This window comes from Podarcis gaigeae (genome assembly GCF_964106915.1).
Source record: "Podarcis gaigeae genome assembly, chromosome: 6".
Classification (NCBI taxonomy): Eukaryota; Metazoa; Chordata; class Lepidosauria; order Squamata; family Lacertidae; genus Podarcis; species Podarcis gaigeae.
Genome location: NC_139682.1, coordinates 83,325,190 through 83,338,082, shown reverse-complemented (window position 1 = coordinate 83,338,082; position 12,893 = coordinate 83,325,190). Strand labels below are relative to the sequence as shown.

Below are 12,893 nucleotides of genomic sequence, written 5' to 3'. Positions count from 1 at the left end.
CTATTGCCCTCAGCCTTCTTTCCTTTAAAAAAAAACCACCTTCAAAATCTCCTTAATGTTACCCAGGTCTTGTAGCATTGCTGTATACTTAATTTTTTTTTGCTATGATTCTCTCATTTCATACAAATTAATTCTGATAGCTTATTTTTTTAAGCTGCTTTAAAATTTGTTTTTTTATGTTCAAAGCTGATTTGAGCATTCATTTATATTTGTATTGAATTATTCATTTTTATGGCATAAGTCGTGTGGTGAAGCAAAAGTACTAAATATTTTAATGAATGCAAAAATGAATGGGTTGAAGAAGAAAATCTGATACAGAAAGAAGAAATTCCATATTGCTCTCAATCAGCAGTTGAATGTCAACCTGATGTCAACTGGATGAGCATTTGCATGTGTTAACTGTAATAGTTGCACTATACTGAAAAATACACATTGCAGGCAGGTAGCGTGCATGCAGATATTGCAGCAGACAGCTTAGCCGTTTCCAGGGGAAGGAAGCCCCCTGGAACTGCCACCTGTCTTCTGGTGATGTGGGGAGTAGAGCTGGCTAGGGTTGGGGCTGGGTTTCCCCCCCTTACAGCCCTGCAACCGGGAATGGGAGGTGGCTTAATAGACTACAGTATAGTGTAAATGTAACTTTTATTTTTTTAAAAAAAAAATATTTATTGACGTTTCAAAGATTATACAAAAAGAAAAAACAAAATATAACAAAAATACAAAACTAAAACAATTTAAAAACACATAAAATTCCATTCACTTATTTTCTTTTAACTTACTTCCCAGAACTCCTTATACCTCCCCTTTTTGTATCCCAATTCAAATTATTAATTCAGCAAATCCTCGCCATTAGTTTTCACTTAATTTTCAACCTTTCTTTCTTTCTCCCCCCCCCCCCAGTTTATCTTATTCATTACAGCTGAAAACCACTTAATTTCTAACCAACATCATTCTAGCATTCACTAACTTTATAGTATTTCCCCAGATAGTCCTTAAATTTCTTCCAGTCTTCTTCCGCCGTCTCTCTTCCCTGGTCTCGGATTCTGCCAGTCATTTCTGCCAATCCCATGTAGTCTATCACCTTCATCTGCCATTCTTCCAGGGTGGGTAGATCTTGTGTCTTCCAATACTTTGCGATGAGTATTCTTGCTGCTGTTGTTGCGTACATAAAAAATGTTCTATCCTTCTTTGGCATGTAAATGTAACTTTTATATGCTCTGGGAATGAAACAAAAAAGTGTGACTTGCTTTATTGTGTTACTCATTTTTTTGTGATGGCCTGTAACAAAACTATCCAAGGCATGCCTGTATATAGTTATAAACTACCATTATGATGGGTAGGTGTGTGTGCAGGAGAGGATTCATGTATTGCACTTGCCTGTTGGTTCAGTGGTATCTTGTTTTTTGAGCGTCTCGGAAGCTAAATGTTTCGGTTTTCGAACGCTGATAACCCTGATGTAATTGCTTCCATTTTCGAACGCGCCTCGGAAGTCAAACGGCTTCTGCTGCATATTTTCCAATTTTTCCAATTGAACTTGCAGCCAGCCCTTTGTGCCTTGGTTTTTGAATATTTCAGAAGTCGAAAGGCCTTCCGGAACAGATTACATTCGAGAACTGAGGTACCACTGTATTTGCTTTACTTTTTCCAATGAAAGTGCATAGAAATCAATGAATTACACAGGTAAAGCAAATAAGCGCAATTAAAGACATCATTAGGATGTCCTGACTCCCTTTCTCCCTACTCCCATTAACTCAGTTATTTAGACTCAATTCTTCTGCTCTTTCCGCTGCCTCATTCTGAATTGCATTTCTTGGTCAACCTGGGGTCTTTGATGGAATTTTGTAAACCAGCTTACATTCACAAACAATTTATATAGTGTTTAACGTGTACACTGTAAGTTGTATTTACCATGTTTTTCCCCCACTAGAACTTTGTTAGGCTGACTTTTCCTATTTTTGTGACAGAGAATGGATGCTGAAAGTGTCCAGGCTGATTGCCTTTTTGCCCAACTTAAGTTTGTAATAGGTGGAAAATATAAACAGTATTTCTGGTGGTTACTGTAGTCTTCAGAAAGTTCCTTTCTGTTTAGCATGTAAGGCAGCAGGTAGAAACCCCAATTACCAATTGGGCTTTTGGGGGGGTGTTGTGAATCCTAAATTTGTGTGGGCCTCTTTTGGTCAGCCATTTTAGATCAGGAGTCACCAACATGCATCTGTGTTCACACCTGTACCTGCAGAGGACTTCCCTGGCACCTGTAGAATCTACCGAAATAAAGCTTGAAAGAAGTATTCCATAGTAGCGAGTAGACAAAGTATGTACTAGGTTGTGGAGTGCATGGATTGCCCAGAGCAGTTTCTCAGTTTTGCAGATATGCCCACAAACCCCAAAAGCATGGCAAGCTCTGATGTAGAGTAGGCACGAAAATCCCTTCGTTCCTGCTATTCATCTGTTGACCAGCCTGATCTTCCCTGCCAGTTTGGGGGTTTTTTCTTCCTTGCATGGATTTCTGCTCTGTGATGTTTGAATATTTTATCCTACTCAAGTCAGTTCTTGAAGAGCTTTCCTCTATGGATGACATATTCCATTTTTAGTGCCCCTGTCTTCTGATTAAAGAGGAACTTATGTTTTTTCTGCCTGCTCTCCTAACTGCTGGACAGAAAGGAACTTCACAGCAAGGTTTCTAATGGCAGAGATGGACTTGAGCAAGCCTTACTAGGTAAGGTGCTCCCTTCATATAAAGGTCACAACATCTTGGTAGACACCGAGCAGGGTCTCTCTAGTACATTTTAAACAACACGAGTTGTTATAGAGGCATGCTTAGTTATATGCAGGACCAAGGTTGCAAAGGGTTTTCCAGCATCTCTGATATGACCTGGACTACCAGTTAAATATGTTCCTACAGTAGCTGAGTATCTCTGTATCTTCAGCTTCTGAACTGTCTTTTAGGGCAGCCTTGTGAACAGAATAGCAGTAGAAATCTTAAGTGCCCAAATTCTTAAAGGCTAAAATCCTAATGTAATGGTGGCCAGATTCTTTTTAATAAAACACACGCACGCACACGCACACACACACACTTTAAAGCAGGCATAGGCAAACTCCAGACCTCCAGATGTTTGGGACTACAATTCCCATCATCCCTGACCACTGGTCCTGTTAGCTAGGGATGATGGGATTGTAGTCCCAAATATCTGGAGGGCCGGAGTTTGCCTCTGCCTGCTTTAAAGGGATAGTTTTCTAAACATAGCAAATCTATCCTCTGCTCTCCCTTCCCACCCACTTCTTTCATAATAATGCTTCCACTATAATAACTAATAAAAAGTTACATACTTTCATAAGTACATATAATCCATTCTAGGTGTAAAGTAAATTAAAATTAGCTCGTATCATCCAGGTACTATTGTCAAAGGCCATCAGCCTTGCCATTCGAATTGAGCTTTTTCTGAAAGTGCATCATGAAAATGTCCCATAGTTTGTATAGACATTCTTCAGTATTACAGGGTTGTTGATCCTTCTACTATTGAATAATCAACCTAAATTGGATCTTCTTCTTTTTTGTATAATTTCACATGATGTTCTTCTTGTTTAGTATCAAGCAGCAGGGCTGTGAAAAGATGACATTTTCATAGGAATTTTATGTCCTTTTTATGAACCGTTTTTTCCAAATATCTGGATAACACAGCATGCATTGTCCACAGTCTTGAAAACAGGTTTCTGTGTGTTGGATCTAAAAACTTGTTTGTCATGTGGGCACAGTGGAGGTAGATACATGCAGTAGATATTGTGATATGAATTACTTTGGATGCAGTAAAACATCTCATGAAACAGGTACTACTTTTGCTGTAGTTAGCCACATTTCAGGAATACACAGTGGCAATATAATCTCTTTGCACCTGTCACCACTTAACATTATAATGCATTAAGAGATTTTGTTGCAGTCAGGAAAAACCTCTGGCATTGCTTGGCTTGGTGATGATATGAAGGTAGGTGTTCATGAGCATTAGAATATTGCAAACATTGCAGCTTCTGTAAGGGCAATTAAAGATTGGCCTGGGAAAATTTCCCATGCTTACTCCAGTGGCAGAAACACTAAGGTGGATATTTAGAGGAAGACAGAAAGGTGAAAGAAAAAGAGGCATGGAGGATGGGTGAAGAAATGGCAGAATCAAAAGCTTCCCCGTTGTGGAGATTTACTTATACAGAACAGATTTGTCTCCTCCATACCAGAAATGAGAAATTAGAAAAATTGGTTTGAGACGGTAGAAATGTGTGGTTCTGATTTTTGTTTATGAGCATAGCTCAAAACTAGCCTGCCTCATTGCTTAATTTGTATGCATAGAGGCACCCTGAAAGTACAGCTAAATGAAAAAGCAAATTGCAGATATATGCAACACATTGATTATATATGCACACAGTAATCTTATTACTGTAAAAACAAATAGACTGAGCTCTAATGAAATTGATAAAAGCTCTTTTTAAATATATTACAATATTGAACAGATAACTCTTTCGAATCACATTTAAAACAAATGCTTTCTTCCCTTTGCCTCGTCTCTGGGCATGGAGAATACCTTTTGTAGGCCAAAAGCTGTTCTCACTTGGGGCAGAAACAGTGCTGTTCTGTAATTTCCATTAACTCTGAAAGGGCTTGCATGCAAACCCTTCAAACCTGGTCCGTTGTTCTTAGGGGGATATATATCATTGTGGCATGCCTGCTTGTTCCAGAGCACTGCATACTTGCCTCAACCTGTACTGATAGGACAAAGCAGTGGCAGCAGAGCTACAGAAAGCCACAATTCCAGGTTAAAGCATTCTGTGTTAGGTTTAGCTTAATATCAAGGGGAGGGAATAGAGAGGGGAAGGTAAATATATTTTGAGAATCTGTGGTCATTATTTGATGGACCACTCACCAGCCCACTGACTTCTTATTAAACTCTGTAATTAAAAAATGTCCAAATAAGCATATGGCATCTATAGCCACAAATGATTTTGTGGTAGAGGAAATGAGTACCTGCAATTTGCTGGCTTTTATTCTGCTACTTAAACTGCATTATAGAGGGGACATAAGAGACAGTTCTATCTTTTCATAAAGCTCCTCCTCCCCCCCCCCCCCGGGCCATTCACCCCATCTGGGAGCTGTATTTGTAAGATAGTTACTCACCATTCTATCTAAATGAACTATTTGAGAATCATGCAATATATCTCCCTTACTTCCTTCTGCAAAGCATCAGCCTTCTTCCTTCTGTTTTTATATACTTGATGCGCATAGACTTAGGATAGTGTTCTGCTGCATAATTGAGCTAATATGTGTTGAATTGTGTGTGTAGTTGGTTTTTTTTAAAAAAGACAGTTAAATAACATGAGTATTCTAAACAGTCTCTTGCTGATCATCTGTCTTGCTTTACTAGAGCAATAGCATCTTTATACCAATGGTATTTCTTAACAGGCACTTTAATATAGATGTAAAGGCCAAGGATGGAGAACATGGCCAAACCATGGTTTGGTCCTTAATATCCAACTTGCTTCAATGCTATGATTTTCTTACATGCTTAGCAATAGCTTTGTTCCTTTCTATCTGCTTGGGTGTTGCAAAGAGAAAGGAACTCTGACTCTATTCTAATGTTGCTACAAGACAGTTTTTTGTGATTTAGGTATTTGGGGCAGGGTTCACCTAATGAACAGCATCAATGGAAGCCTTGCACATAGCCTTCCACTTGTGCAATGAGTTTTTCCTCCTTCTCCTCCCCCTCTTGTGCCCCTGAAATTGGCTCTGATGGGTTTGGGAGAATGCCCAGAACAGCATGCAAAGGGAGGGGAGGGGACTTGCCGCATCTGGCAAGCTGATAAGCTCATTCACATGAAATATTTGCAACTATGCAATCTTACGTTCCACCCATAGTTTTTTTTTAACTAACTGAGCTTTCTACAGACCATTTCCCTGTATTTGCACAAAGCTGATTTGTTACAAAGTTCTAAATTTCCTACTCTCGCGTGAAGGGGAGGTGCAGCCCACAAGCCCAAGGCTCACTGCAGCAAATTCTCATAACGACAAACCATGACGGCTTTTGATGACTGCATATGCCCAGTTGCAGTCTGTACATTTGGCTATGGTTTAATTTTGCTAATAGTAAAGCATGGTTAAAAAAAACAAGTACAAGGGGAAATAAATCTAAAATTAAAGCAACTGAAAGTCTGCAGAATGATTTCTGATGATTATGGCTTTTAGTCAGCTGCCAAAGGCTATGTGGATAGTTCAGCTAGAGAGAACATACATTTTAGAACCTGTAAAACTTCATGACCTGTGTTCTACAACATTGCTCATTTTATAGCTATTGCTGTGTTGTGAAGGTGGTGGAAAAGAATTATGCACTTGGGGTGGGTCTACCACAGCTGCATTGGGATCATCTTAGTAGTTGGAGACAATAGCATACCAGTTGCCCTTTTCCCAGTTTGTTTGCATTCTTAAAGCCTTGGATAAAATATTGGAAAGCAACAGAGGAGGAATTACATTCAGTACTTAATAGAGCCAGTGCTATGGTTGAAAGCTTAGGAATGGGTCATAGACTAAGGTTACCAGACATCCCCGTTTCTACAAATCAATCCCCTGACAAAATCCATCTATTTAGTAGGAAGTTGAAAAGTGCCCCCGGATTCATTGGGAAAAAAATCTGGTAACCTTATCATAGACACACTCTCTGTGCAACTCTTCCCCCTTTCATGAAGCACATTATTCCAAATATGGAACTTTTGCTATGATTAAGGGGTACCTCATTACTGACTTAAAATGTGGTTAGGCTGACCAGGTTCCTTCTAAGTTACGGCTTACTAGACATATTCAAAGCCTGATTAGCCTTAACTATGTAGGGGTTTTTTAAAATTAAAATGTGTGTAGACTGTCTCTTGGCCATTAGTATATCAAGATGCATTAAGGCAAATGTTAAAAGAACAAGTGAAATAAAATTAACAGCACAGCAATAATAACTCAAAAAGAGTAAAAACCAGTTATACCCTCCCAAATGTTGTAAACTATCAAATGCTGAGCAGAAATTACTTTACCACCTGCTGAAAACTGAGTAATGAAGGGGCTAATCTAGTGTTCCCAGGCAGCGGGTTCCATAAATAGGCTACTGCCACTAAAAAGGCATGTTCTATGTTCTCACCAACCTACCCTCTTTTCATGGATGGTACAACAGGGCCCCAGAAGAAGATTGAAAATTAATGGACTGGTTCCCTGTTCATAGAACTTTAGTGCTGAATTTCCCTTTACTGTAGCTAGTAATTTCCCTTTTCTGCACCGTGTAGGGTAACTTTTTGATTCCGAAGAGGAAAGCTGTAGGAAAGGCAAGCAACACCTTAGCTATGTTCAGTTCCATTATGCATGCCTAGGTCCACAGAGGCCTTTGAGTATTTATTTATTGATAAACTCCAGTTTCCAGGAAGAACTTAACTTGTGGTGAGTTTTCCTTTCCTTAATATAGGTCTAATCCTTCCATGGTTAGCTGAGTACAAAGATTGCCTCAGTTGTAAGAAAGATGAGTAGTCTGAATCTTCCAGGCACAATGGTCTAGTGGATTATCTCAAATGGCATCTAGACAACAATTATCGGGGGCATCTGTTTCAGTATAGCAGAAAATTGTATCCCAGCTATTGAGGTTAATTGTATGAGTAACGTCAGAGAATTCCTCCAGTTGGTGCAAACCTATTCCTGATTTATAACTGATAAGCAGTTCCTGCCCTTATGTATCACTATTGATTTTTCCATTTACATTTTAATGCTTGCTAATGTGACCGCAGTTACAGTTTTATTCATGGTAATGCCTAATCTTTATTTAAAGGCAAGTCTGTATTTGTTGTGTGTATTCCTTCATGTGTGCTTGTTTATAAGGCTGACGGATTTTGTCTACCTTACAGTGTACTGAATGAAGCTGTATATTAGCAGCATTTGTGCATAAAGGGGTTTTAGGAGGCAATTACTGGTAGTGGTAGAATATATACCCAGCAGAAAACAGGAGCACTTGAATCTATTTTGTACTGTGCAAGTCCAGCAGTTCATCTTGCGCTTACTAATCTGAAATAAGCTCTGTGGTCTCTGGCAGAGAGGTCTTTCTCAGGCCTGCTACTTGAAATGCTTTGCAGAGATATCAAGGATTGAATCAGAGATCTTCTGCATGCAAGGCTTCCTATTGCACCTTCACTAAGTGTATTCTCTCAGATAAATTACACACACATGTACACACACAAATCCTATATCAAGTTTCTTTGACAAGTCACTGTTTTAGTTCCTTACCTATATTTAGATGCTGAAACCATAACTCCCAGTAATGCTTTCAATATGTAAATGACACATATTATGCTCCATTCTGATTTTTTTGTGTTAGCACTTTCTTTTATAGGGGTACCTTGGGTTACATACGCTTCAGGTTACATACGCTTCAGGTTACAGACTCCGCTAACTCAGAAATAGTGCTTCAGATTAAGAACTTTGCTTCAGGATGAGAACAGAAATTGTGCTCCGGCGGCGCGGTGGCAGCGGGAGGCCTCATTAGCTAAAGTGGTGCTTCAGGTTAAGAACAGTTTCAGGTTAAGAACAGACCTCCAGAACGAATTAAGTACTTAACCCGAGGTACTACTGTATTGAGATTAAAAAGCAAAACAGTTTCTTTACTAAGAAACTTTACTAAGAAAAGCAAACCGTTCTGCAACCTTTTATAAATTATGCTCATGAGGCAACTTTCATGTTTATTTACCTTGCATAATGGAGAGGTCAGTAAGCTATGCTGATGCCTTCTCCTCTCCAGTCAGGTTTAGACATAGCTCCAGTTCCCTGCAAATCGTGATGTGTAGACATTAAGATAAACAGATCTTTCATTTGCATCCTGCAACCTCAGAATGCTTGCACTAAAGCGCTAGTTTATTTTAGCATTGTGCTGTTAAAGTCTGTTAAGGTCAAAATGTCCTTTATTTGTCACAGCTGGTAGCCATCTAAAACCTGCGCCTTCAAGAAACACAGACAAAACCTTAAGTTGAATTTTCTTCCATGTTCACTGAGCTGTAAAAATAGCAATGGGCATCAGTATGGCGTATCTTGTTGGATATGTGGGAGAAATTTTCTGTCCTCTTAATTTGGGTTTACCTAAGCAGACATGTTCATCCAATAAATGCATGGCGAGGGATTACTTTGAACAGTTACTGATGCATGGATTTAAGGAAGAGTAACAAAGTTAAATGCACTAGCGTCCTTACGGCTGGAAAATGTAATGCCTCAGTCTAGATAAAGGGCATCCTGAGCTGCTGTAGTTACTATCCGTAGTATCTCTTTACATATGGCTGTAGGCTGTATGTTGCTCCTGAGCTGGCTAGAATTCAAAGGATATATATATATTTCTAACTTGCATGGTTAGAAAGACATTGTGTAGAACAATGATAGGGGGAATGATAATGGAATGAAAAGACCAGTAAAAAACAAATCAATCAATCATTATTTATGCATTTGAAGGTAACTTATCTTAACCTTACAGTCCCTGCTCAATTGAAATCTACATATAGCATTGGAAAGTTAAATGCAACTCTTAAAGTCTAAGCCTTAGATCTATGGGGTCTTTCCACAGCACCCTAAGTACTGAGTAAAATACAGGGGCCTGATTTAATCTGGAATAGAAATGCAAATAAATTAGTAGAAGGACCCAATATTACTGTGGTTATTCCAAGTGGTTCAGAGTTCTTTAATGTGAAGAAATCCGAGATACTGTACCATTTGAAAGACGATTCTACTTCACACAAAATGTTACTATCTCCTGAATTTTGTATATATAACCAGTTTTTTTCCATTAGGAGTGGTTCATAACTGATGGAACTTAGCTAACATCTTTGGTTTTGCCACTTGACTACTCTAAAGTTGGCATATGAAATGACTTACAAGAGTTTTCTTATTTCATAGAGACGGAAGGTTTCAAGATTGACACCATGGGCACCTACCACGGAATGACTTTGAAGTCTGTAACAGTAAGTTTGAAATTTTATCTATCTATTGTGTGTAGAAATGGTCAGAAGGGATCATATAGACATCTCTATTAGCTTCCTTCCCTGAGAGGAGACTATGTTGCATGGCAGGGGAAAAAAGCTTATTCCTAGGTAGAATCACATGTGTGTGTGTGTGTGTTGAATTCCTCCTCCTTGGATGCAGGTAAAGACTGTAGATATTTCAGATTCCCCCCCCCCCCAACAGAAGCTATAACAGTATGATTTTAATATATACTTTGTCCTACTTTAAAGGTCAAAGTTTAATAATTTCAGTTTTGTATAAAAGAGGAAGGAAGAGCACCCCTTCCAAGCGTCTCGATAGTATATTTTCATGCAGATAGTTTCTCAAAACAGCTGAATGCGGAGCATCTTTAAAATGGAGTTTCATCCTGTGCTTGTCTTAAATTGTCTGCTTTTATGCAAGTGGATTGAGCGCTCGCAAACAAATGCTGTTTTTATCTGCCTGCAAGTAGGACAGATGCTACAGAACTAGTATAGAAGCCTCATTAAAGACTTTTGCCATCTGTATGCCTAGATAAATCTGATGAATAGATGGCACTAAACTGTCTCAAAAATCTGTGCACCTACTTCTAGTTTGCTCTCCTAATTTGAACATAAAATAATGCCTGGAATGTAAACGTCTCAAAGCCAATTAGAGCTAACTTGTTTAAACTTTCCTCCTATCTAATAAAATTGTTCCTTTAAGTTTTTACTATCACTTTTCAGTCTTTAAATGTGTTGTTCTCTGGTTCAATCTGTAGACCTTCTTTAAAGCAGGTATTTGGTTAGAGGCTAAATCTGCATATTGCGAGGAATGCCAATAGAAGCATTCATAGGTGTCACTAATAAGCAGAAGGCTTACTATGACAGCCGTTGCTGCCCTTTGATCCACCGGAGGTATCCACTAACATTAGAGGATGGGATGTGCTTTTCTCAGATTTCCTGCAGTTGCCCCTATGCCACCCTCCAAGTTGCCTATTTTGCATGAGGGTGTCAGTGCACTTTCAGGACCCTTCTGCAAGTAAGAAACAGCAACAAAACATGTAGATTGTTTTGATGCATTCATATAATCATTGAGCCCATAGGTTGCTGCAAAGGTCATAGAACTCCATTCCTTAACCATTGTTGCATGCTATATATGTCATCCGGATAGTTCCAGTTTTCTTAGCCACCCTGCAAATAAGTCTCTGGAACTTGCTGGTCTTCCAATATATTTACTAATCCACCTATCCATGCAAGGCTGTGTTATACTTCTGTTTGTCAAATATAGTAGAAAAAGAAACACTTTATAAAGCTTCTCTGTCTGTTTGGCCACAAGGGAATTCTTTTTTCTTCTTTTTTTAAGCAAAGGCGTATTTACAAACTATTTTATATGGTGTGTTTGCAGCCAAAGTCAAATGTGGTGATTTGAGTCACACAACAAACTGAATTTGTGTTCCCTAAGTGCTACCCTTCCCTAAATCTTTAATGCCATAAAAGCATCACATGAGGATACTGCTAATTGTGCTGTAGCTCGCAGATTCCGTTAAAGGAGAGGGGTGTCCCAGTGTGAACACGTTATCCTTGTGCAGGAAAGGGATGAAGGAAGGCCACAGGTTGAGACTACTTCAGCTTTTCTACCACAAACCTAAATGGAGCAAATTGTCTCAACTAGGAGAAAAGGTTGTGGTGCTGTGTGTTCATCCCTGGAGGGCAGTTTGGCACACAGCTGAACCAGTGAAGGAATGCATATCAATTTACCATTGGTAGCAATAGCTGCAGTATTCTGGCGTTCCTCTCTTTAAAGCAGCAAAAAAAATTTACTTTCCTTTGTACCTCCTTCCCTTAGTTTGCTGTGTTGTTCCACTTCTGATTTAATTTTTTATGTGAAAATTGGAATGCTCTTAGTTTGGGCAGTTGGAAGATGAAGGCAAGACGGGTTATCATTAACTCGAGCTTCAAATTCATTATAATGAAGAATTTTCTAACTCTTTCATAAAAGTAAGTGTCTGAATTTCATCTGCTGCCTTATTATCAATGGTGAGCTCATGGAGAACTCTTCAGAACAGATGGTGAAGGGCTTTTCTGAAGTAATGTCAGTGAGGATTTTCTTGTTTGTTGCTGGAATAGTTCTTAATTGGCATCCTTAGTTGATACAGAATGAATGGGCATTTTAAATTCTTTTTTGTTGCTGAATGGCAACTTGCATTATTTGTGGAAGTTGTTAGACATGCATTTCTCCTTCCATGTTTGGTAAGGAGTCATCTTAGTTTCCTCGATTTCTTTATTTCCTGAAGAATGTCATTTTGGTTGTGTAGCAGAACACAGTACATTTCAAAGTGCTAGGTAATCTTGTGCAATCTTTATTCTGTAATGCTGTCTAAAGTGATGTCTTATTCCTCGTATCTCATCTTTTTGTAGCTTTAACTTCTATTGATTCAAATATAGAATAGCTGTTCATTTGCTTTGGAGTGGGTTTTTTTTAAAAAAAAGTTGAGAAAACTATGATGTTTCACAAAACATGGAAGTCAATTTGAAGATAGGTTTTCTCCATGCTGCATGGGAACAAAAGATTTCTTTTTGACATTGATTTCTATTTCTAGTTAATCCTTACAAAAAGTGTCCTGGGTTGGGCCACATATTTGCTTTCTTATAGATAAGAAATATAAGTAAGTAAGTAAGAGAAATAAGCGAGTCCAGGGACCATGTGTGGCTAATTCTGGGGCCATGATACTGGGTCTCCCAAGACTCATTCTAGCACATGAGAGAATCAATTTGATGTATTTGAAATTCTTTCTATTTTGTGTTCCAAACTGCGTGTTTCTCTGTCTCTGAGGGACATGTGACTATATTGGGTTTCCCTGAAGATAGAAATTCTAAGATGGGGCATCCAGTGACAT

General features: G+C 38.7%; 1 protein-coding gene and 1 long non-coding RNA gene across 2 annotated transcripts in view; one reads left to right on the top strand and one right to left on the bottom strand.

The window, feature by feature from the left end:
* Positions 1 to 12,893, bottom strand: part of LOC310847534 — a 603,822-nt gene that overhangs the window by 49,988 nt on the left and 540,941 nt on the right. The gene's annotated exons all lie outside the window — the stretch shown is intronic.
* The window catches only part of CDC73 (cell division cycle 73), a 109,653-nt gene that overhangs the window by 38,302 nt on the left and 58,458 nt on the right, over positions 1 to 12,893 (top strand). The window contains exon 10 of the mRNA XM_083745355.1: positions 9,932 to 9,996. Coding sequence (XP_083601481.1) covers positions 9,932 to 9,996 — 65 coding nt within the window. The remainder of the gene's footprint in view (positions 1 to 9,931; positions 9,997 to 12,893) is intronic.